Consider the following 24,214-nt stretch of genomic DNA (forward strand, 5'->3'; position numbering starts at 1 on the left):
CCTTATTATATTGCCCGAGAGTTAAAACTTAAGTATGAGACCAGAGTTCAAATTTCAGGTGTATTTGCTTGATCTTCATGTTGCAGATTTTGAAGGCAGAGGCATCGTCGCAACATCACCTATTTTATTATAAAGAGACCATAAGGATTGTCCAGAATCTTTCCTATTGTTCATAGAAACTTATAGTGGATAATGTGATCATCGATCGCCTCTCCACGTTACAAGAAATATGATAGCTGGATCTCTGATGCCACAAATGACGGATGGGCCAATCAGCCCAAGGTTTGCCAATACTAGTAACTGGTCAGAGCACATCCCAATGCCAGTAACTGGTCAGAGCATGATAGAAGGACGTAAATGAAAAACTTGCTTAAGACTGTACCCAATTCTATTCTTGGACTAGAAAGATCTTTCCAAGTTTCCAACAACTAACAAAGCAACAAACTTGTAATCTTTAGGTCCCCCAAACTTGAGGAACCAGGAATTTGAAGTACACACTTCCCCCTAAATTAACAGTTGGAGACTTGCCTTAAATTGAAGGCCAGCCTCGCAAGCCTCCACCAATATCCCGTGTTACAATGTGATCACTACTCTTAATGATTTTTTCCATGACCAAGGTTTAAATCTTTTTCTGTTTTTTGGAATGCGGTGAACATTGCATTAAGATGGTTACTCACCTTGGCAACTGATACAATGATGCCACCTTGGCATCATCGTGATGGTGGTCTTGTGTAGTTGTAGGATTGTGGTATTTCATCTTTTGTTTTTTTTGAGTGACAAAATTATGATTCTCTCTCTCTCTCTCTCAATTTCAGAGCATTTGTAGTAAATCTTGGTGACATGCTTGAGCCCTGCTTGAACACTGGAGCAATTGGATCTTCAGGTATATCTCACAAAATTGCTCTGATGTTGTCTCTAAAATTCAAACTTTTGAACATCTCAAAACACCTAGAATCTCTAAGCAAGTTGAAGTAAATGATAACCTAGTGAAAAGATGTTAAATTATACAATAATATGGCTCTTGTTTACTTGGAAATTCTCATACTGTGATAATCAGACATAGCTCTTAAATGGCTAGGACAAGCTCATTAACATGTTAAGAATTTGCATTGACTTTAATTTGTGTTTCCTTAAAGCATTTCCTTAGAACACAGGTGAATTATAGAGAAACAAGCATTTCCTTATACCTCATCCCGTTGTTCTAATTTTTTGCTTTGCAAGGTTTTAAGGAGAATGAAGACTTTAGAAGTGGTCATTTTATTTATTTTGTTAGCATATGAAGTCTAAAGTAACTCACTCTGCATGCTGTCAAACTTCCCGGCAACACTTGTAGGCAATTGATACAAGGGCATGGACTATGTACAAGTAGTCTAGAGTGGGCTTGAAATGCATGATACTTCCAGCAAAAACTGGTAACTTTTTGCTATTGGATCCCACAAGCTTTTATTAAGCTTATCGATACAGAGAGCAAGATTCAACAATGATCCCATACCACAGAGTAACTTGCTAGCCATCTCTTACAAGCATCTATGCCCCATTCTTTTTATACCATTTTAGCTTGTAAACTATATTTCCCTTTAGAATGGCACTCCTACTCCAAGTGTGCCAACAATCCAAGTTATTTTGATTTGAAATTTTCAGCCTTTATGCTCGTGTTGCTCTTGAATGAAGCTTTATAAGGCTTGAATCGAATCCCTTCAAGAGAGACTTGATCTCAGCTATTCTTGGATGTGACCTATCCCTTGCCACAAATTCATGGATCTTGCTCTCAATCTCAATCTAGGTACACCCTGCTTCTTTCCTAATTCCTTGACAATTCATTTTCTTCCTCATAGCCACTGCATCATCCCATAGTCCACACATAGCAAAGACCTTCGATAGCAATACATAAGAGGCCGAGCACTCTGGCTTCAATTCAAAAAGAAGTTGAGCTGCTATCTCTCCAAACTTGTCATCACCTTGCAATTGCATGGGAGGTGGGTTCAACACCTCTTATCATATTTGTAACTGTATGGGAGGTGGGTTCAACACCTTGCAATTGCGTCTCCACCATGAGCTCCCAAGCATCATTCAAATGAGCTCTCTCTGCATAACATGCTATCACCATAGTCCATGACACTGTACCTCTCTCCAAAATATCATAAAAAATTCTTTGAGACTCTGATATCGACCCTCATTTCCCATAGAAAACAACTAATGCACTTTTCACACAGGTATCATAATTTGCAGCCATTTTTATCACATACCCATGAAGTTGAAGGCCATAATTTAAAGCTTTGATAGCTACACAGGCCATTAAACAGGCGCTAGAGAGAAGCTATTGGCTTCTATGCCATAGGCCAACATGTTGGAGAATAGGTGAAGCACTTCGAGCTCGCATCCATGTCGAGCTAGTCCACTTATTAGGATAGAACATACTCTAGAATCTTTATCAGTTAGTTCATCAAACAATTCATGTGTATAAGATAGGAAACCTATTTTACAATAGAAAAAGAGGAGCTTTTCTAAAAGATTTCTACTTGGAGTCGAGAGAATTTTGATTATTAGAGCCTGAGTTGCCTTTCCCTGATTGTACAGGCCTTTTGAGGTACATAGTTGTAGAGAAGAAGCAAGGCCCATAGCATCTGTTACTGAAAGAGGCCCTTTCAAAGCTTGGAATTTATGAGGTGGTACTTTAATGGGGGATTTCATGAATAGAGAGAAATCTGGGTGGATTTTAAAATTAGGGTTTTTGGGTTGGTGGTTCTTGGGGTTGCAGGTATGATTGAACAAAGGTGGTGAAGGTGCACAAAGGTTCATGTTCACGGTTTGCTGAAAACCATTTTTACCTTTTCCGCTTTGTGATATTTCATGGTTACCAAGGTTTAATCTCCACCATTTGTCATTTGGATGGATTGGGCACCATTAGTAAACGCTCCTGCAGTGCATTTACACGCTCCTGCGGTGCAATTACACGCTTCGGTAGTCCACTCCAGCAATGTAGTCTTTGGAGCCAATGCGCTCCGGCAATAGAGAACTGCGCTCCGGTAGTGCTTTGACAGACCCAGAGCACTCCGACATTATGATAGCACGCTCTGGCAGTGAAACTACACGCTCCGGCAGTGCGCTCCGGCAATGAAGCCTCTGGAGCCACAACGCTCCGGCAATGGAGAACTGTGCTCCGACAGTAAAGACACTTGCTCTGGCTGTCACAATATGTGCTCCGGCAGTGCTGGCTTCCCCACAGCGCTCCAGCACGCCGATAACGTGCTACTACAATGCTACTACATGCTTCGACAATGAAGCCACTGGAGCCACACCGCTCCGGCAGTAAAAATGTGCGTTCCGACTGTGCTTTGTCTTACCCGTAGCGCTCTGGCATACTGAGAACTGTGCTTCGGCAGTGCTACTACACACTCCGGTAGTCCGATCCGGCCATGAAGCCTCTGGAGCCACAATGCTCCGGCAATGGAGGACTGCGCTCCGTCATTCTGAATGGGTGCTTCGGCAATACCAGTGTGTGCTCTGATAGTCGTTTGTCTGACCCACAAAGCTCCGGCACTGAAAATACGCTTTCGACAGTTCGCTCCGGCAATGAAGTATCTGGAGCCATAGCGCTCTGGCAATGTAGCCCCATGCTTCGGCAGTGCTTCTCGACATTTCACTTCGGCAGTAGTATACTGCGCTCCGGCAGTACGCTACTTGGGATCGTGAATTGATTTGGTTTGTACGAGAAGGGTATTTTCATTCAAAAATTAAGAACTTTTTATCTTGGGGGGTTTTTGCGAGAAAAGGTTGTTTGGGAGAAAAAAGTGTGAGAAAAAATTGGGGTGGTTGTAAGTTGCGTAGATAGTTTATTTTAGGGTGTATTTTGTAATTTTTCCTAAATAAAATATATAATTTTTTGGATGTATGTCATTTGTTTTTTATTATTGTATATTTGTGTAGGTATAGTTTGGTCTAAACTAAATATTTGTTGTATATAAAGCCTTTGAGGGTTTCATTCTTGTTAATGTAAATTGGCCACAAATTCCATTCCTCTATGTTTATCTCTACTATCTACACTTCAATCAAAATCTATCATGGTAATAGAGCCATTGCTCGTGCAACTTATTTACTGAGTCAACTGTTGGTGCACACAAAGCATCATATTTCTGTGAAGGTCAATTAATGGATCGACTTTTTTAGCTTGATTTTTTATCAAGCTTTACATAATAAATAGAGATTTGTTTGTGTTTGCGCGAGAGAGAGAAAATTCATCAGTGTGGGTTTTCCCTTGTACTAGTGATATTCTTTTCAACCAGTTTTGGTTACACTCTTTTGCTCAAGTATAGAGAGAGAAACCGATGACTGTGGTCCTACCTTTGAGCGAGTCTTCCTTTGCACCTTGGCCTTTGAACCTTTGATTTGAGTCTTTCTTTGCACCCTCTTTCTCACGTCTCATACACATAAAAGGCTTTTCCTCTTGTTTTTTTTGGCGAGTGCACTTCTGCCTCTTCTTTACGTCTCTCCAAAATATTTGTCCATTATCAATTCTCTCTCTTCTCCTAGTCATTATTTTTTCTTTTCTTTTCTTCTGATTTGATGAAAACTGATTGGTCGACTATTACTACTACTTCTCTCAACCCACTTAATTTCTCTCTCTCTCTCCTGTCATGAGATCCAAGAATAATATAGAGAATGCTATCATTTTTGTACACCTTGATGGGAAGAACTACGGCCTGTGGTCTTTCCAGATGCGACACTATCTTATAGGAAGAAAGTTATGGGGCTATGTTGATGGCTCTATACCCCAACCTACCAATGAGAAAGAGCGCAATGATTGGTTTGCTATTAATAGTTGCATTGTTATATGGATTGTACATTCGATTGAGCACAAAATTGGATGCAACCTCACATATCAACCTAATGCCAAAGCCATATGGGATTATTTAAAGAAGATTTACTCAAATGAACACGACTCGTCTCTATGCATTGGAAAAAGAAAGCATGAAAACACAAAGGGATTACTCTGTCCAAGACTATTTCAATTCACTCAAGTTTATGGAACGAGATGGACTCAATGGAGACAAAGTCATCTAATGAGGGAGATACTAAAGCAAGAAATCAAACTCGTTTATTTCATTTTCTAATAGGGTTGCGATCAGAGTTTAGAAACATGATAGCATCAATTCTTCACTACACTCCCACTCCATCACTAGATGATGCCCTCTCAGATCTCCTTGCTGAGAAGACTCGTTTAGGCTCTATTGGGATTTGCAAATTCAGTTCTTAGGATATCATTGATGTGGCTTTAATTATACCCAATGGCCCTAACAAGGGTTTCAACTATGGCCATGTACAATGCAAAATATGTAGACAGAAAGAACACAACTTCTCATTATAAGAAGCAACATTTTTTGCAATTATTGCAAAAAGTCTGGCCATGTAATTGCAGATTGCTGAAAAAGGCATCAGGCTCATAGAAAGACTTCTATAAGTAGTTATACTCAATGAGTTCCATTGACCTCTATTCCTATTGCTGATCATATATCACCTCAAATTGTTTATCCTCCTATTGTCTTTCAGCAACTTCAATGGTCTCTTCATAAGTTTGTTCCTTCTGATCATCTTAACTTGCTGGTGGTCAGCTCATCTAATATATGTTTTCTAACAACTACTACGAACCCTTTATTTTATGAGCCATCCTCTTATTCCCAAGCATTTAAACTTCAATGTTGGCGCATGGCTATTAATGAGGAAATCACAACTTTAGAGGCGGACCACATTTGGGATTTAGTTTCTTTGCCCCCTGACAAGCATGTCATTGGTAGTAAATGAGTTTACAAGGTTCAGTTACGAGTTGATGGCATCCTTGACTGGCACAAAACATGATTAGTTGCATAAGGTTAGGCACTGATTATGAAGAAACTTTTGCTCTTGTTGCTAAGTTAACTACAATTCATACTCTTCTTATACTAGCATCAATTCGTGATTGGTCTATATGACAGATGGATGTCAAAAATGATTTTCTTAATGGAGAGCTTCAAGAAGAAGTTTATATGTGCCAACCACTTGGGTTTGCTGCTTAATATACATCATTGGTCTGTCGACTTCGTAAGGAAATTTATGGTATTAAACAAACTCCATGTGCCTGGTTTGAATATTTTCGGGCTGTCATTCTTGCAATTTCTTTCATTCAAAATAAACATGATCACTCTATGGTTATTCGTACCACAATGCGTGTCATTTGTATTATTTTACTATATGTTAATATTTTCATCTCTGGAGATGATTCCCCCCTCCTCCCCCCTTTTTGTTTTTGACAAGAGCACATTTACTTCATTAATAACTCAAAAGTATTACAATTGCGAATAGAAATCAAATAAAAAGTTCTTTACTAATCAATAATGCATCCATCTCAACTCCTTTGTTTGAAAGACCATCTGCCATCGCATTTGCCTCTTTGTACACATGCTAGAAAGTTATAATCAATTGGTTACTAATATCCATAACTTCCATCCATTTACTCCTTAACTTCCATGGTGAACTCGTTTCCATTTTGCACCAATTAATAATATTCAAAGACTCACCTTCAACAATACACGGATAGTTCCTAAATCGTTGTAGTAGTATGCACATGCCTTAAAGTGCAACCTCCATCCCAACAACATTTGTAGTTGCTATCCCACATGGTCCACCATAGCACGATAAAACTTAACTACTAGAATTCCTAATCACCCCACCATAACTTGCTGCCCCTAGGTGTCCATGTGAGCTTCCATCGAAGTTAAGTTTGCTTGTCCCATGAATTGGCAAGTACCATACACTTCTTTGTCGAGCTTTAAGCATCTCTGGAGATGGTTTCACTTCCATCAAATATGTGATGCTACAATTGCAAGAAGACTATCAAATGAAGGACCTTGAATAAGTATCTTACTTCCTTGGCCTTGTGATCACTCGTTCTAAGCATAGTATTTATATCTATCAACAAAAGTATGCACTTGCTTTTATTTCTAGTGCCCGATTAAATGATGTGAAGGTTGTTGATACACCCATGAAACTCAATGTTAAACTTTCTACACATGTTGGAGACCATCTTCCTAAGCCTACAATGTATCACAAACTCATAGGCTCCTTCATCTATCTCATATGACACTCCTATATATTGCATATGTTGTCTACGTTGTGAGCTAATTTGTTTCATGTCCTCAACAACCACATCCATCAGCAATTCACCAAATTTTGTGTTATATTCGAGGTACTTCCAATCATGGATTATTCTTTGTCTCCACATCCTCTTTAGATCTCAATGCACATGTAGATACCAATTGGACAGGTGATCTAGACACTTAACGTCCTACTACAATATATTATGTTTTAATATCATGGAAGAGCAAAAAACAAGACGCACACTCCAAGTCAAGCACAAAAACTGAGTATCGTGCTATGGCCTTTGTTGTAAGTGAAATTATATAGGTTCGTGCTCTTCTTAATCTTTAATATCTCTATTTCAAATCCCACACATTTATATACATATAACCAAAGTGCGATTAAAATTACTTTTAATCCCGTCTTTCATGAGAGAACACAACATATTACTATGGATTGCATTATATTCACGATCGCTAACTTATCTCACCATTATGTTGATATTTTCACCAAATCAATTTCTCAAAAACTCCATGATTTTCTCGTGGACAAGCTAATGCTTTACTTACGTCCGCATCAGCTTAAAGGGTAGGGTGGTAATAATGTGTATATAAATATATATTGTACATGGATAGTTTGGTCTAAAATAAATATGTATTGTATATAAACCCTTTTAGGGTTTCATTATTGTTAATGCAAATGGGTCACAGATTTCATTCCTCTGTTTCTCTCTACCATCTATAATTCCTCAAAATCTATCAAAAACTTAGAACAATATGTAAAATTCAATAGCAGTAAAAAATCATACATTTAAAAAAGTAATAATCAGAATTTGTAGGGCATATCTATCAACTTTATAGCCAATGGTTTGGAAACCGCATAAACTATTTCGGTGATGTCCAATGAATGTTGTGAGATCGTATGAACAAAGATTGCAGAAAAAAAAAAAAATCGATGCCCACTTAATAGAGTTCAAGAGGGGTGCTCATTAAGCTTTTCCTGCAGAACCAAATAACCGCATTTTCTCTGCAACTACTGCTTTCATGGCTTCCTTGGCTGATAACATGACATGAATGAGATCCTTTTGTGGATTTCTTAGGGATTCCATATATGCATTCCGTACTTCAGTGTTAACATTGAACTTTCGCACGCCATTTTCTATGCATGCCTGTCAAACATCAAATAATTGCTGATATAAAATGAGAACTTTTCCCCAGAAGAGAATGCCACCGGGTAATAGACAACAAAAGTGTCCAAAAATTCTATGCTAAACTAAATTTCCTAGAGCTTAATTGTTCTATGGGTAGTTTGGCATTTGGATTCAAAACTTCTTAGATCTTTATTTCCAGTGAATTGAGATACAATGCTATGTTGGATGTAAAGGAACTTCATTAAAGTGAAGATCTAGATAGCGCAAGCAGTAAAAGTTACTATAATTTTGGAGAACAGTGCAAGGCTTGAGCAACAAGTATGGGCAAATATTTTATGGCTGCGGAAAAGTTTATATCAGTGTCATAATCAATGCCTCTGGAATTTCATCAAAGTAAAGCACAGCCAGCCACTGTGACTTGTAAATGCAAGCTGCAGCTTATATCTGGTCCTGTGCATGCCTTATCGGAAATGGAAATATTCATCACCCAACCATTATCGGGTGTTCTTAACCAAACTATTAATTACCTAAACACTATGGAGAACAGTGCAAGGCGAGAATAACAAGTATGGGAAGATATTTTATGGCTGACGAATAATTCATATCAGTATCATAATCAATGCCTCTGGAATTTCATAAAAGTAAAGCACAGCCAGCCACTGTAACTTGTAAATGCAAGGTTCAGATTATATCTGTTCCTGTGCATGCCTTTTCGAAAATGGAAATTATGCATTACCTAAGCATTATCAAGTGTTTCTTCTTGTGGCTATCATAATTTTATGAAGGCCTGGACTTTGTTACGGACCTCAGCCTAGTTTTAAGCAGGCATTGATGAAATACAGTTTTCAATTTACCTCCTTCAGGTGACAGGTAATCATATCCTGTATGCTCTACATGTCCAGTCAGTTCTTTTAGGCTATCCAACTCTCTCATTCATCTAAGAATAACAATTAGATTTCTTTGACATGTCTTCTTGAACTTAGAAAGAATGTGATAAGGATTTTGTTTTGTTGATTCTGCAGCAAATGAAAGAATTTGGGTTACCTTTATAACTTCTGAAGGCAAACCTGATGCACCGTGCAAAACCAGAAAAACCCCTTCCATTGATGTGACAGCATGCAAATCCTGGATGGTATATAGTAGGTCAGCAACACAAAGGAACATAGAATTACATAATATTACATGTTAGAATCGACCGCCCTAACCTATTGGTTTGAATACTTTTTCTTATAACTGTTACAAGCCACATTGCCAATAATACATAGAAAGCAATTTTTGCATAGATATACACCAAAATTTTGGCTCTTTTTTTCCTTAAAATTTACTTGAAAGTTATGACATCTAGCCAAGAAATAATTTACTACTTACCAAATCATTTAGAGGTTTTAAGAAGTAAGAAATGTCAAATAACAGTGAAGGCAGCTTGCACTCGATCATTCAACATTACTGCTTATGGATTTTATTGAGGCTAGGGTTGCTCCACGTGGCCAATTTTATATTTCTGGCAGAACTTAGTGGTCTAGAAAGGCAGCTCCAGACCGATCTCCAATAGCATACTAGGTCAGCTTAAAAAAGTTGATTACAAAATTTGAGAGGTTATCAGTTCTGCATAAGGGAACCCATATGATGGAAATACTTATTTGCCAGATTTGAGAGGATATCTGCTTTGAGTCTTTGGCATGATCGTTTTGAGAGGTACTACTGTATGATAATATTAATTGGATACCAGACAGAAAGTTATGGACTTTGACAGTGGAGATACCCAAAACACCACCAGGAGTGCAGCCCGACAAAATATTTCGTTTTACTCTGTTAGTATATTCTCAATGTCCAAAGATTGATTGGCTGTTTTTTCTTAAGAATAAAATATCACAAGTTGCTGATTCAAATTCTTTAGAGGACATGCAGCAAAAGTAGCCCAAAAGATTACTTGTATGATGGTCTTGTCCAAGAAGAGAGGGATTTTGCAATGGAAATAGCTTTCTTGGTGTCCTTCCACAAAAAATTGTGGGCCCAGGATAACAAGCAGTAGAACTAGGGTAGTAATAGGGTAGAGAAAGGTAGAGAAAGAACACAATCTGATCTCACAAATAATTTCTTTGATTGCACATGAACTTGAACAGAAACACTAGCATGATGAGGCACGCTAACCAATTGCCAAACATGGACTTTCATGGACCTGAATTAAAGAAAGGGATAAAAAGCTATGATTCAAACCCAACAATATATATAGCAAATTTCTACTCTACAAGCCCCATTGGGGCTGAAACTTGGATGGCAATTCAAGCACATTAGAAGCACCTACAGGTCTCATTTGTGATGTGTGGATTCCCCACACATGGGGGGAGGATTGACTGTGCAGCTGAATCAGCCCTACTTTTTTCCTTTTCTCGTCTTCAGAGGATGTCCAACTGCTTCATTCTTTCATGCAGCCTCATTAAACTAAAGAGTATCGTTGCGTTAGTTGGACAGGGGTAGAACTTGTATGATCTAGGAAAGGAACTTGAAGATGTTTGAATGGACTCCAAATTTCACATGAGGCGCTTTATCAATCATAAGCTCTAGATTTTTAGTTTCATGATGGTTGACACCATTTATCAAAAACATGGATGAGAGTTAATGGTTCTTGTGAATGAATACTGAAGCCTAGGGGTGGGAACGGGTTAGGTAGAGTCTGGGTCCGTCTGGACCAAGACCTGGACCCAGACCTAAAATCCATACATGGGACCCGGACTTGGACCCAGACCCGACTGGGTCCAAAATATCTAGGCCAATGTTGTCAGATTCGCTTCGGCGCCTTCTTCGGTTTGGTCAGAAAAATGAAGCAATTCGGTGCTTTGGCCAATTTAGCGGAGGACTAATATAAATAAAATATACATTTATATATACAGATAACATTAAAATAATAAACAAAATAAAATACTAAAAATAAAGAAAAGAAATACATTCATTTTATTTTATGCTTGTGAGGATGTAACCGTTTTCATATGACAAAGAGGTAGCTTGGTAAAAAATTATTTTCTTTTAATAAAAGTAAAAGAGGACAGTACAGTAGTGGAATTTTATAAAGACGAAAGATGAGGTAAGGTGCTACTTGGAATGACGAATTGAGAGGGATGGGGCTACGTGGGACAAGGTCGTACTTGGTGAGTTGGTGTACGTTGTAACATGCGCCTCATGTAGTTGGATTAGAGGAGACAGACGCTGCAATTTCATTTTGAATATGGCGAAATATCATATGAAACATTGAAAACGGAGTTGCTATTCGCTTCACTTCGGTGGTTGGGGGAAATCTGAAGACTTTGGGTGCTTCGCCCGAAGTGAGGTGAATATAACAATACTGATCTAGACCCAAACCCAGACTCGAATATTATTTGGAGGACCCTTACACGGACCCAGACCCGACGAATTATATATAAAACAATAAAAAATTAGCTAAAAATTTACAAATAACCTAAAAATGATTAGCCAAAAATTATTAAAAATTACCAAAAACATGCAAGTATCTAATAAGAAGATTTGGGCAATAATTCATAAATTTTCTCATTTTAAGACTAATAAGAAGATCTGCAAAGAAAAATGAAAAAAATATAAAATAATATATACTAATATATATAACCTTTATACATAACAAAAGAGTGCCGAAAGAAGATAAAAGAGTATGTAATAATTACTATGTTGGGTCTGGGGCGGGTCCACCTAGACCTGGACCCGACACGATTTACCATTCGGGTCAAAAATATGGACCCGGATCCAACCCAGCGAGTCAAAATCTTGCACCCATACCTGGACCCAGATCGGGTCGGGTAGTCGGGTCTCGGGTTGGGTCTGGGTAAATTTCCAGCCCTAATGAAGCCCTTAGGACTTGGATGCACTTAAAAGTTCAAAATACTATGATGATAAATAATGTTTGATGAGACAAAATCTCCATACTATACAATAAGAGAATGACAACTCTACAATGCACATGGTTGAGAATGTACGTGCATCCTTGTAGTTTAAATTTTTAATGTTAAGAGGGATCTAGATCTATGTTTCAAGGAGTCATCCTCACATATGTGGAGGAGGCCAGTTGAAGCATCTTTCCAGAATTTTATCTTAAGTATGAGAGAGCTCACAAATCCCTCCCAATCAGTAGACTGACTACGACAGTAGGACTCATCCAGCACAAACGGTAGCCTTTTAAGGTGTATTCAACATTCCCAAAGGAGCAAATGTAAATTGAAAGAATTTCAAATAGTCCTTGAAATGATTGGGCAATGCAAGCTGATATAGCAAATACTAACTTTAAATCAAAACAGGCGGAGATGAAGACAGCAACGTGCTACAGATTTTAGTTTAGTTACGTTTTCATAAGTAAGAACATCTCATGCAATATACCAATTTAAATAGATGCCCAACAGTTGCGATGAAAAGAACACTTCCATTACTTAATATCTATTTGAAATCGGATAAACAACTATTAAAAGCTAATCAAATACCTAACCTTTAGCAAATCAAGTTTGAGCTTTGGGCCACCAGCAGGGTATTTTCCATGAACATTTCCAATGCAAATAGCCAAAGCGTCAACACCAGTTTTGTGTATGAAGTCTTGAGACTGGAATAGGCTGACAACCATTCATATGCTGAAAAAAATATAAAAAAGAACTCATATGGTTTAAGAAGTTTGAATTGTAGTTCGCAGTGACCTGAGCAACATCAGTCAACATTGCTTCGTAATCTTCAATTGTCAAGTCATCCTCAGTTCCTGATAATCGTCCAAGTTCAGCTTCCACTGTCATGTCTTTTGAGTGTGCAATGGCCGATATGTACTTTGTGAATGAGACATTTTCCTCGAAAGCAAAATGTGAACCATCAACCATAATAGAGTGGAATCCCTAGTAAAATTTAAAATAGAACTCCCAATTCAGTGGAACATAAGAAAGGCGCTAGACGGAAAGACAAAAATTTGAATGATCCAAAAGAAGCAACTATAAGTAACAACTATTAGAAATGATTCTTATCTGGAAAAATGCTGATTCATTAGACTAAAGACACTTGCACAGAACAAGAAAAATGTTCAAGTATATGCAATAGGTCAAAATCGATAACATTATAACAAGCATGCTATAGTTCCATTGAAAAGAGCCTCGTGGCGTTCCATGAGACCAAATTAACTATTTTGCATTAATTTACTCACTTAGTGCAAAAAAGAAAATAAGATTTATTTAATGATGCAGTTAGGGCTTTGAGATTTTATTTTATTATGCTTTGGGGAGAGTGAGAAGAAGGAAAATTTGATAAAACAATAAAATCAAGAAGAAACAAAGCCAAACACAAGCACAATTCAAAGAAACTTAGGGCTTCTTCTCTCCACCCAAGCTAGGGTTGCAAAAGCCTGAGCTTTTCTTTTTTTCTCAATTCTGGAAAATCACGACTGCCTTCTCCTAAGCCCCTATGCACCTCTTTATCTTATTATTTAATGTTTTAAGTACAAAAAGTGTCCAAATAAATAATACAATGGCCCATATATCGTAACTTAAACTTAAAATTCGCAATGTCAATTTTACCCCTATGAACAGTACCCATGAATAGTACTCATGAACAATAGCATGAAAGTAACTATGAATTGTAACTAGTGAATAATAAATAAAAAGTATAAGAAAACCCTAGAACACCTAAAAAACTTAAAACCTTAAAAATCAACCCCCAAAACAAAAATCAAATATACATTCTTTGAAATTGAATAAAAACAAAAAATAAGTATAATTTTGCACTCCAACAGAGTGAAACTAGGTTGTTTGGTCTTTTAATTTTTCTATACCTTAAGGCATTCATCTTTTGTTGTTATAGAGAATAGAGGGGTAGTTTCATCCTTTCCTATTTCCTTTTAGTGAAGGGTATTTGGGTTTTCTTTATGTCACAAACATAAAAAGGGAGACTGGGACACATCCAGCCCCCCGGTTACTATTTTTTAAGATACTTTTTTAGTACAAAAAAAAAATCATAGAAAGGGTTCCTTGATTCCTTTGATTGAAGACTGCCAAGAAGGCTTTGGTAGCACTTCCCAAGGTCCCTCTAATCTAAGGTATCCTTCATTTTAACTCCTCTTTTTAGCCATTCATCTCTTTTTTGTCCTTTTTCTTTATTTTTCCTTCCCTTTTCTTCTCCTCTTTTCCTCTCCTTATTTTCTTCATCATTCCTTTTTCCCTTCTTAGTTTTTTCTCTCTTTTCCCATTATTTACTATTATTATTATTATTTTTTTCATTCTTTATATTTTTGCCTTACCATAACCCTCGAAAAAGCAAACAGCCCCATTCATAACCCCATGTAAAACCCTGAAAAGTAACTCATAGGTCCCCTTTAGAATCAACCAAACTAAAAACCCTTGAAATCCTAAACCTTAATTCTGACTCTAAAGTCAAACACCTAATTTTACACACCATTGACCTCAAAACCATAGAAATAGTTGCAAGATACCTGCTGGAATTAGTTTTAAGTTATTCTCTACCCATTCTTTTCTCCAGGCCGAAGGCTAACCTTAAATTTTGATTAAAATCAATTTTATTTTAGTTGATTTTCTTGAGGACAGATTTCATTCCATTCTAGATTCGAAATCTCATCTCCAGAGCATTAAAGCCAATTCCTTAGTTTTGTGGATAATTACATGCTGAAATTGTAGATATTTAACCTTATTCAAACTTAAATTGTTCTCTTCATTTGTTTGAGGGTCTTGTAATCAGAGTAATTAAGTTGGTGATCTTAGCCAACAACTTCCCAATCTTTTGAAAGATAAATATCAGTTACGTCTTTGCATATCTAATCAAGTGCACCATCAAGCAGTTTAATGGACCTATCAAGCTAGAAATAGATCCATTGATTCAATGATTGAAGAAATGCACACATCATGAGGATTTTGAAACATACCATTTCAAGAGCTTCCAACAACTCATGCTTAGAATTTCCGTGATCAAAGTGAACTGTGATTGGAACCTGTATAGGCATTGATTCCGTTAAGTAATCCAAGTTAGTATGAAGGCAGATGCAAATTCTATTTTTTTGATATTGGTAAGACAGTTCACATGCCATATCATGAAAAAGGTTATGACAAACTGGAATTCCAACCAAAAATATATATCGGAACAATCCTTTGGAAAACAATGACAATAGTAAACAATTTCACATACCACAAGGTGTATGGATCTAATACAGTAATAACAAATATTTTTTGTTGACTGTTTTTATAATGCTATCATACAATAAAAAGGTAGATTCATAATACTCACAATTGTTGCAATCAAACCAATTTCTAAAAATAAATTGATAGAAACCAATTTGTAAATATAAATTGATAGTTGTATAGTCATTATACTTCGAATGTATGGAAAGGGCAATCTTGTGGAACCAAGCCATAGTTCACATCCATCATAGTGAACCAAAGAAAATATAATGAAATCAGCACAATGACAACAGAAACTAGGATATCTTGACAGAAGATCCTACCATCTGCATCTGTATATAGCCAATTCAAACTAAAATCACTATTATGGAATAGTTACTACTTTTTTGATGGACAAAAATAAGTGAAGATCACATATATCGTTTTAGCAGGATACAAATTTCTCAAAAAACAGTTACTTCTTTCGTTAGCTTTAAATTCCTGATTGTTTACCAACAAAAAGGATATTTCAAAATTCTAACAATAATCTATTAAATTCATTGGTTAGAATGTCCTAGTAACTAATTTTCAAAAGAAGTCAAAAATATATCATATGAAGGCCTCATGTAATGCAACATACACACTGTAAATATAATTGCTACTCACATTTGCCTGCTCTGCGGCTGAGATACAAGCGGCAACCAGAGCTGGTCCTCCATGTTTCAGTGCACTTGGATGAATCTGAATAGTATGCGACATTGAGAGCCATATCAGGAAAAAGCATACAAATAAATAAAGCACAACAGAGGGACCTTTTAAGAAACTGAAAACATACAGTCAACTTTCATGACTAATTTTAGTTATCTATTTCACTAAATAAATTTGTGCCTGAGACCCGAATGTGTTATAAATTTATTGTTTTATAGAGAAATAACTCTGTGTATATTTTCAGGCTTACACTTTAAAGATCTTAATTGATATGCATGTTTGGATGCCCTTTTGGCCTAAGACATGCAGGTGTTAAAAGTAGGGTGAAGCTATGATGTAGGGAACAGAGAGAGAGAGCATTCAGAACCAGGTAGAAATGAAAGGAACTTAACTGTGATTCAAAGACAATGGCTTGAAGCAAACAAAGCCTAGCTTCATTGACTTGCATAAGGGTCCAAAGACAATCCAAATGGGAATTGAGTTCCTGATTTTCTAAGATTTATAGCAAAAACATAAATTTCCAGAAGGATAAGGTCACCCTTTTTAATAGAGCTGGCTTGGCTTCAAAGTCAAAGCTCTCTTAACTTTCCTAGGAACATTAAATGGACTCTACCCCTCCCCAAGTCATGCAAAATACACTTTCCCAAGCCATGCACAATATCACTTCCCAAGCAAAATTTCAATTTCAAATTCAAATTTCCCTCATAATTTCTCCCAACCCAAAATTTAAAAGAACAAACCTGATTTTTTTGTAAATTCCAGAAAAATCCATTAAAGAGAAAAATCCCCAAAATACCCCTGCAAAACAAAAATGGAAAATGCAGTCTAAAAGAAATCAAAACTTATCTTTTATTTTCTTCATCAATCTCCCTGGATTAAAGAGAACTAGTCTTCAAGTTCGAACCAGCAATGAACTCCTTAAGGGCTTTTGGATCAACCTTCATCAATTTTTCTTTAGAAATCCACGAAGTCTCCGCATCAGGCTGGCCCTTCCACTGTATTAAATACTGACTGTAATTTCCTTGGTGGGTAGAGATGATGCGGCTGTCCAAGATCCTTTTTACCTTGTACTAGCGCTGCCTTCCAGATCAACCTTCCCATGATACTCATAGAGATTAAAAATATTGAAAACAGGAGAAATTTCATATCCATTGGGAAGCTCGATCTTGTAGGCATTCTTCCCCACCTTTTAAAGCACTCGACAAGGCCAACCTTCTTATATTTAAGCTTATGGTAAGTGCTCCTTGGGAAGCTCACGCCTAAGGTACACCATTACCAAGTCTCCTATTTCAAAGGTCTTTCCATGTCAATGCAAGTCGACATCAGCTTTGTACTTGTCATAGCACTTTGTAGTCTTTTCCGAATTTGTTGATGGAGGTCTTGAATGTGCTCAGCCAAAGCTTACGCATCCTTCGGGCAAAGGGACTAGGTCAAGCACCTTGCTTGGTGGATGACCATACACCATCTCAAATGGAGATTTCCCTGTGGACCAATTAAGTGAACTGTTGTAGGCCATTGAGAAGGCTTGTCCTTGGCAAGGCTTCTCAACAAATCTCCAAGGCTCCGGTTCACGACCTCGGTTTGGCCATCAGTTTGAGGGTGATAGGCACTATTATATTGCAGTTTAGTGCCTAACTTTTTCCTCGAGGTTTTCCAAAAATGGCTCACAAACCTTGTGTCTTGGTCTGAAGTGCTTGTCTTTGGTACACCATGAAGGCGGATCACCCAACTGGTGTGGCTATGTGGAAGTCAAGGTATTAAATTAAAAAAAAATTTCTTTTACTTTTATTCCAAATGCTTGAATTCCACCTAAATGTGCCACAATATATTGCTGGAAAATTAGAACAACGCCCTAAATACAACCTAGGATCTTTATTTTCACTACCAAAAGAAATAAAAATTATCCAGAACCTTTATTCTATCATTTGTTACAATTCTTCGCACAAAATAAGTTCCTGAAAATTTACAAAAAATAGAAAATAATACAAAAAATAAACAAAAACTAATGGGAAGATGCCTAGAGTTACCCTACTAGGACTTAGTACACCCCACACTTGATTTCCTGACCAATGACACACTTTTACTCTTTAATATGTTGCAGGAAATACTAAGATAGCGAAGCTTTATAAGCAAAACTTCTTTCTCTAGGGTTTTAGAGAGCTGAAAAAATAAACTAGTGTTTATAGAAACCCTATGGAAACAATCTTAGGAGTTGATCTCCCTAGGCTAGGCTTCTATCTTCATTCTACAAGGAAAATACAGCAAACCTACTTTTAATTCCTCCTCTTCTTCTTCTTCAAAAATAAATTACTTCAAATACAACAAGAGAGAGAGAGAGTACGTGACTCTCTAGGCTGGAGAGAAGGTGGCTTGACGGTCAAAAATAGGAGAGAGAGATGTGAGAGAGAAGGTGGAAAGACAAGTGGCGTGATGGAGAAAGATTTTGGGCATGAGAGGGAGAGAGACTTTTTGGGGTGTGAGAGAGAGAGAGGATCTCTAATCATATTTAAAAGATGTTCATAACAGATCCTTTTATAAAAGAAAATCTAGCAGAAATTCATCTTCTAATTTGAATAAGATTTTTTCACCTAGTTTGAATAGGATTCCTTCTCACTAAATGCTTTATCTAATTTGCAGCTAAACCTTTTAGGATTATTAAGAAATCTGTGGGGTGGGAGATTAATTAGAACCATCCACCCTAAACATCAACCATCATGATTTTGGGTGGAAAAATTAAGGACCTTATCCCCTTACACTTTGAATCAATCCAACTTCTATTTAAAATATAAATCCAACTTCTATTTAAAATATAAATCCAATTAAATTTAAACTTTATTAGATCTCTCATTTCAGTTTGAAATAAAAAATTTAAATATTGTCTAGATCTCCCACAAGAGATAGGAAACTGAATCTCGTTAAATTTCCCATCTTAATTTAAAATTTAAACCATATAATCAAAATAATGGGGAGTGCACCTTTCTCCTAATTTCAAAAATATTTTTTAAAAAAAAAATGATATAATACCAAAATAAAATATACTAAGAGTGGATTGATACCAATGAGTCAAAATAAGTGACAATAAGGGCACTCCACTCGCTCTAGAAACTATGATCCACAACTGTCCTCTTATCCAACCCAACAAATTTCTATGACCCACAATCTTTTTGCATAGGCTCATGATTGGCTTGTCAAAGTTGGATAATAAACTGTGGGACAGTGATCCTGAAATGTGGATTTCAGCTCCCCCTTTAAGAGCAAGTCTTACACTTGTTACTATAGTGCAAAGGGGATTCTCTCAATGCACATGTACACGTGGTCCTCTAAATGGTTGTTTTTCATGCGGTTGTTATGTGTACATGCCGTGTGAAAGTTTGTTGAGGATTTGGCCATTGCTTTTACAGACCTATAACCGCACACAGGAGACCACACAGTTCTCTTGACCTACAAACATGATCCCTCGGTATCTCTCCGACCTCAACAAAGATGGCCCACTTCAAACTCTTCTCAGTTGTGCCTGCCAAGGGTTTTGGACATGATTAGAGCCATAAACTGCCCAACCTTTGGTCAGCCAGCACACGCACTCCCATTAAAGTGCATATTCTAATAGACACCATTTTTTACAAGTTCTTTAGGCTTTTAAAGGCCACAAAAAACCTACATCTCCCACTTGGCCTTTGAAGACCATACAATCACTCCCTCTCAATTTCTCTCAAGCCCATTCCATGTACACGTTTGGCAAAAAAATTTTCCACCAATACTTTTTCAAAAGATCCGCTAACATGGTCTTAATCGGGAGATATACAATCTGAATCTCTCCTGCTCGGATCTCATTGCGAATGAGATAGTAGCACAACTTTAAATGCCTCGATTTCTAAATCTCAGCTTTTTTGATACGCTTATAGCTCTTTGGTTGTCGCAGAGGATTCTAACACATGGGCACTTCACTGGATCAAATCTGAGTTGATTCAGGAACTTATTCAACAAGACTGCTTCTTTAGTCGTGAAACAACATGTCACATGCTTTGACTCCATAGTCGAGAGTGCAACTATATCCTGTTTCTTTGAGCACAAAAAACCTGTTCCACTTACAAGCGTGAAGATATATCTGGATGTGGACTTACTTTCATCTGGATCTTTCTGATAGTTCGCATCTGAATATCCATATCTATTTTCCTCTATAAGTGAGTGCGTAATTAACGATTCCCAATTGTCGCAGTACAATTTTGATGGCCTTCCAGTATTCTATGCCTGGATTACTCTAGAACCTGCTAATCAAAACTCATGGCAAAAGATAAACCTAGTCTTACCCCTGACATAGCATACATTAGTGACCTAACTGCACTTCTGTATGAAATTCTCTGCATGCCTTCCTTTTCTTCTAAAGTAGTTGGACACATGGGTGGGCTAAAATTGGTTTTCTTTTTAATAGGGGTTAATACGGGTCAGCAATTTTTCATTTGAAATCCTTCAAGAATTTTCTTAATCAGCTTTCCTTAAACACTTTATTCACAAACTTTGGTTAAGTCTTCATTTAGATTACTCAATAATTCCTCTCTCTTTAATCTCTCCATACTTTTTTTTATTTATATGTGCCCTAGTCTCATGTGCCATATATATATATATATATATATATATATATATATATGAGTAAACCTTACAATAGCTAGGCAGCTATAATGCATAGTAATATAGGTTGAATGGGAGCGATCAAATCTTCATCATGTAGTTTAGAATGCATATCACTATATTTTAATATTTTTTCTAGAAATCGGATCATATTGAAATTTTAGACGTGTCTACTAAAAAATAGGGCGCACAATTAAAAAATATATAAAAAATATTTTCCAAAATATAAAATGACCTAAATACCTCTGAAAAATGATTAGGGTAATTTGGTCATTTTAAATTATTGAAAATAAGTTTTTTATATTTTTATATGGTGTGCAATAATGTTAGGTATTTACACCCAAAATTTCATATTAATCAGATTTATAGAAAAAAATTAAAATTAAAATAGTTATATATATTTTGAACCACTTGCTGAAAATCTGATAGCTGAGATTCCACCTAAATTACTATTCATTATATCTGCCCAGCTATTGTTAGCTTTTTCCTATATATATATATATATATATATATATTATTGTTATGAATATAACACGAGACTTGAGAAATGGAATTCTTTATTACAACTGAAAAGAAGCCTTCTACAAGATGACCATTCATGACTAATTCATCTTCATATTTTACGTCCGCCTTACCAATAAATATGGTGGAGTAGCTTTTCTTAGCCAATTTAGCGACCGAAACCAAACTCTTCCTCATCTTGGGAGCATAAAGAGTTTGGCTTTAAGACCATGCTTTTGCCATTCTCAAGTTGAAGGATGAAATCTCCAATACCCAAGATTTCAGTCTTTTGATTCCCACACATATAAATATACTGATCCCCATGGGCAACAGGCTGCAAATTTCTATGTTTGTCCTAGGTGTTTGACACATGGGCAGTGGACCCTGAGTCAAAACATCATGACCCTACTTTAGGGTCTGCTAGCATAGTGTTTAGGGCAACACAAGCATGCTTCCTATCACCATAGGGATTCACATTCTTGAGTGCTTGCAATACTTAGCAATGTGCCCAAATTTCTTGCAATTATAGCACTGGGTATTCTTAAAATCCTTCTTTATCTTGGGCCCATTATTCCCTTCTTGATTCTCATTTGTTTTGTTCTTATTCTTTCCCTTGCCTTTCTTGTTCTTGGATGAACCAGAGTTGGGTCTAAGGTTTCCCATATTTACGGAGTCATTCAAAGCTGAAGTATCGCAAGAAAATCTCCATTCTTCTTCGGCTTTAAGTTTAGTGAAGATCTCGTCCAACTTCGTAAGGCTCTCCCTTGTCGTAAGGCCTGGAATAAAGTTTTCCCATGAGCTCGGCATAGAATTAAGCAACTGCTAGATTTGCATATTTTCATCTGGCTTAACTTGTGCAGCCTTGAGTTCACAAACTAAGGCTCTGAACTGTTGTATATGCTCCGTTAACTTGCCTCCTTCCTTCATCTTCAAATTTGAATATTTCTATATAGCCATTGTATTTCTTGTGAGGGAAGATGAGGCATAAACAATCTCGAGGCGTTCATGAATTTCATTGGCAGTCTTTAGGTGCGCATACTCGAGAGCGTGAGAGTCATCCATGGCCATAAGTAGCACATGTTTTGTTAAAGTGTTTTTGTGCTCCCACTGAGCATGAGTTTCTCTTACGGCTTGCCTCTCATGAGCACTACCTCTGGGGAAAGGTGGGGGTTCATCAACAGGTATTTGGCTAAGTCCTTCTTCAAAGAGGACATAACTTACTTTTCTCTTCCAACAATGATAGTTTTTCCCATTAAATTTTTCAGTTTTAATGAATTCAGCTAAGAAACCTTTTAAAGTCATGTTTCTTAGACCAAATAAAAATAAAAAATCCTAAACTATTGCAGTAAAAAATAGAAGCGCTAACAACAATGATCGATGTGGTTATGTGGAACTCAAGGTATTAAATTCAATTTTTTTTCTTTTGCTTTTATTTAAAATACTTGAATTCCGCTTACATGTGCCACAATAACCTAGATACAACCTAGGATATTTATTTTCATTGCCGAGAGAAATAAAAATTATCTAGGAACTTTATTCTAACTTTTATTACAATTCTTAGAAAAAATTAAGTTCCTGAAAATTTACAGAAAACAAAAAATAATATTAAAAATAAATAAAAACTAAGGGAAGACTCACTGGAAGATGTCTGAAGTTACCCTACTAGGACTTGGTACACCCCATACTTGAGTCCCTGACTAATGACACACTTTTACTCCTTAAGTTGTTGCCGAAAATTCTAAAATAGGGAAGCTTTATAGGGCAATACTTCTTTCTCAAGGGTTTTAGAGAGTTCAAAAATAAACTAGGGTTTATAGAAACCCTATGGGCATAAAATAGGCCGATCTTGGAGTTGATCTCTCTAGGCTAGGCTTCTTTCTTCATTCTTCAAAAAAACTTCAGCAAACCTATTTTTAATTCCTCTTCTTCTAGTTCAAAAATAAACTACTCAAAATAAAACGAGAGGAGAGAGGGAGTACGTGACTCTTAAGGCTAGAGAGAGGGTGGTGTGATGGCCAAAAATAGTAGAGAGAGGCGTGAGAGAGAAGGTGGAGAGAAAAGTGGCATGATGGAGAAAGATCTTGGGCGTGAGAGGGACATAGACTTTTTGGGGCATGAGAGAGGAGAATCATGCTTGAAAGAGGTTCAAACTAGATCCTTTTAGAGAAGGAATCTAGCAAAAATCTATCTTATAGTTTTAATATGAATCTTTCTCCTAGTTTGAATAGGATTGCCTTATCTAATTTCCAGCTAAACCTTATAGGATAATTAGCAAATCTGAGGGGTAAAAGATTAATTAGAGCCATCCATCCCAATAATCAACCATCATAATTTTGGGTAAAAAGATTAGGAACCTTATGCCTTTACACTTTGCTCCAATCCAACTCTTATTTAAAATATAGATCCAATCAAATTTAAACTTTATTAGATCTCTCATTTAAGTTTGAAATCAAACTTAAATATTATCTAGATCTCTAGATCTCCCATAAGATATAGGAAACCAAATTTCATTAGATTTTCCATCTTAGTTTAAATTTAAACCATATAGTCCAAAAAATGGGACGTGCCCCTTTCTCCATAAAAAGTGGCACGTCCCCCTTGTAAAATTTTAAAAAATATTTTATAATGTCAAAAAAAATGGGGTGTGACCCCTTCCCCCCTCCCCCCGCCCCTCCTCTTTTGATTAAAAGGTGGCGTGGCCACTAGGGTGTAGTCCGTAAGGTGCACGAGGTCCCACATGTGGAGCTGAATCCTTCATCCTATATGTGTTATTTAAAATTATGACATTTTAAAAAAATAACTTTTTATGAAAATATATACCAGAAATAATATTTTAATATTAAAAAATATTTAAAAATCAAATAACACATATAAAATATCAAAATAAAATATACTAAGAGTGGATTGGTACCAATGGGTCAAAAATAAGTGACAATAAAGGCACTCCACTCGCTCTAGAAATCATGATCTACAACTTTTC

General features: G+C 36.6%; 1 protein-coding gene across 2 annotated transcripts in view; it reads right to left on the reverse strand.

The window, feature by feature from the left end:
- Window positions 1-7,899: 7,899 nt before the first annotated feature.
- LOC18428679 (ketose-bisphosphate aldolase class-II family protein) overlaps window positions 7,900-24,214 on the reverse strand; it is a 109,098-nt gene continuing 92,783 nt past the window's right edge. For both annotated transcript variants that reach the window (XM_020663864.2, XM_088865124.1), the window contains 6 exons: window positions 16,066-16,140; window positions 15,168-15,233; window positions 12,949-13,137; window positions 12,747-12,857; window positions 9,305-9,385; window positions 7,900-8,278 (listed from right to left, as the gene is read on the reverse strand). In XM_020663864.2, the coding sequence (XP_020519523.1) occupies window positions 8,099-8,278; window positions 9,305-9,385; window positions 12,747-12,857; window positions 12,949-13,137; window positions 15,168-15,233; window positions 16,066-16,140 (702 nt within the window). In that variant the 3' untranslated portion in view covers window positions 7,900-8,098. The remainder of the gene's footprint in view (window positions 8,279-9,304; window positions 9,386-12,746; window positions 12,858-12,948; window positions 13,138-15,167; window positions 15,234-16,065; window positions 16,141-24,214) is intronic.

Source organism: Amborella trichopoda, chromosome 4 (assembly GCF_054954075.1).
Source record: "Amborella trichopoda isolate Santa Cruz 75 chromosome 4, AtrichopodaSantaCruz75HAP2 v2.0, whole genome shotgun sequence".
Lineage (NCBI taxonomy): Eukaryota > Viridiplantae > Streptophyta > Magnoliopsida > Amborellales > Amborellaceae > Amborella > Amborella trichopoda.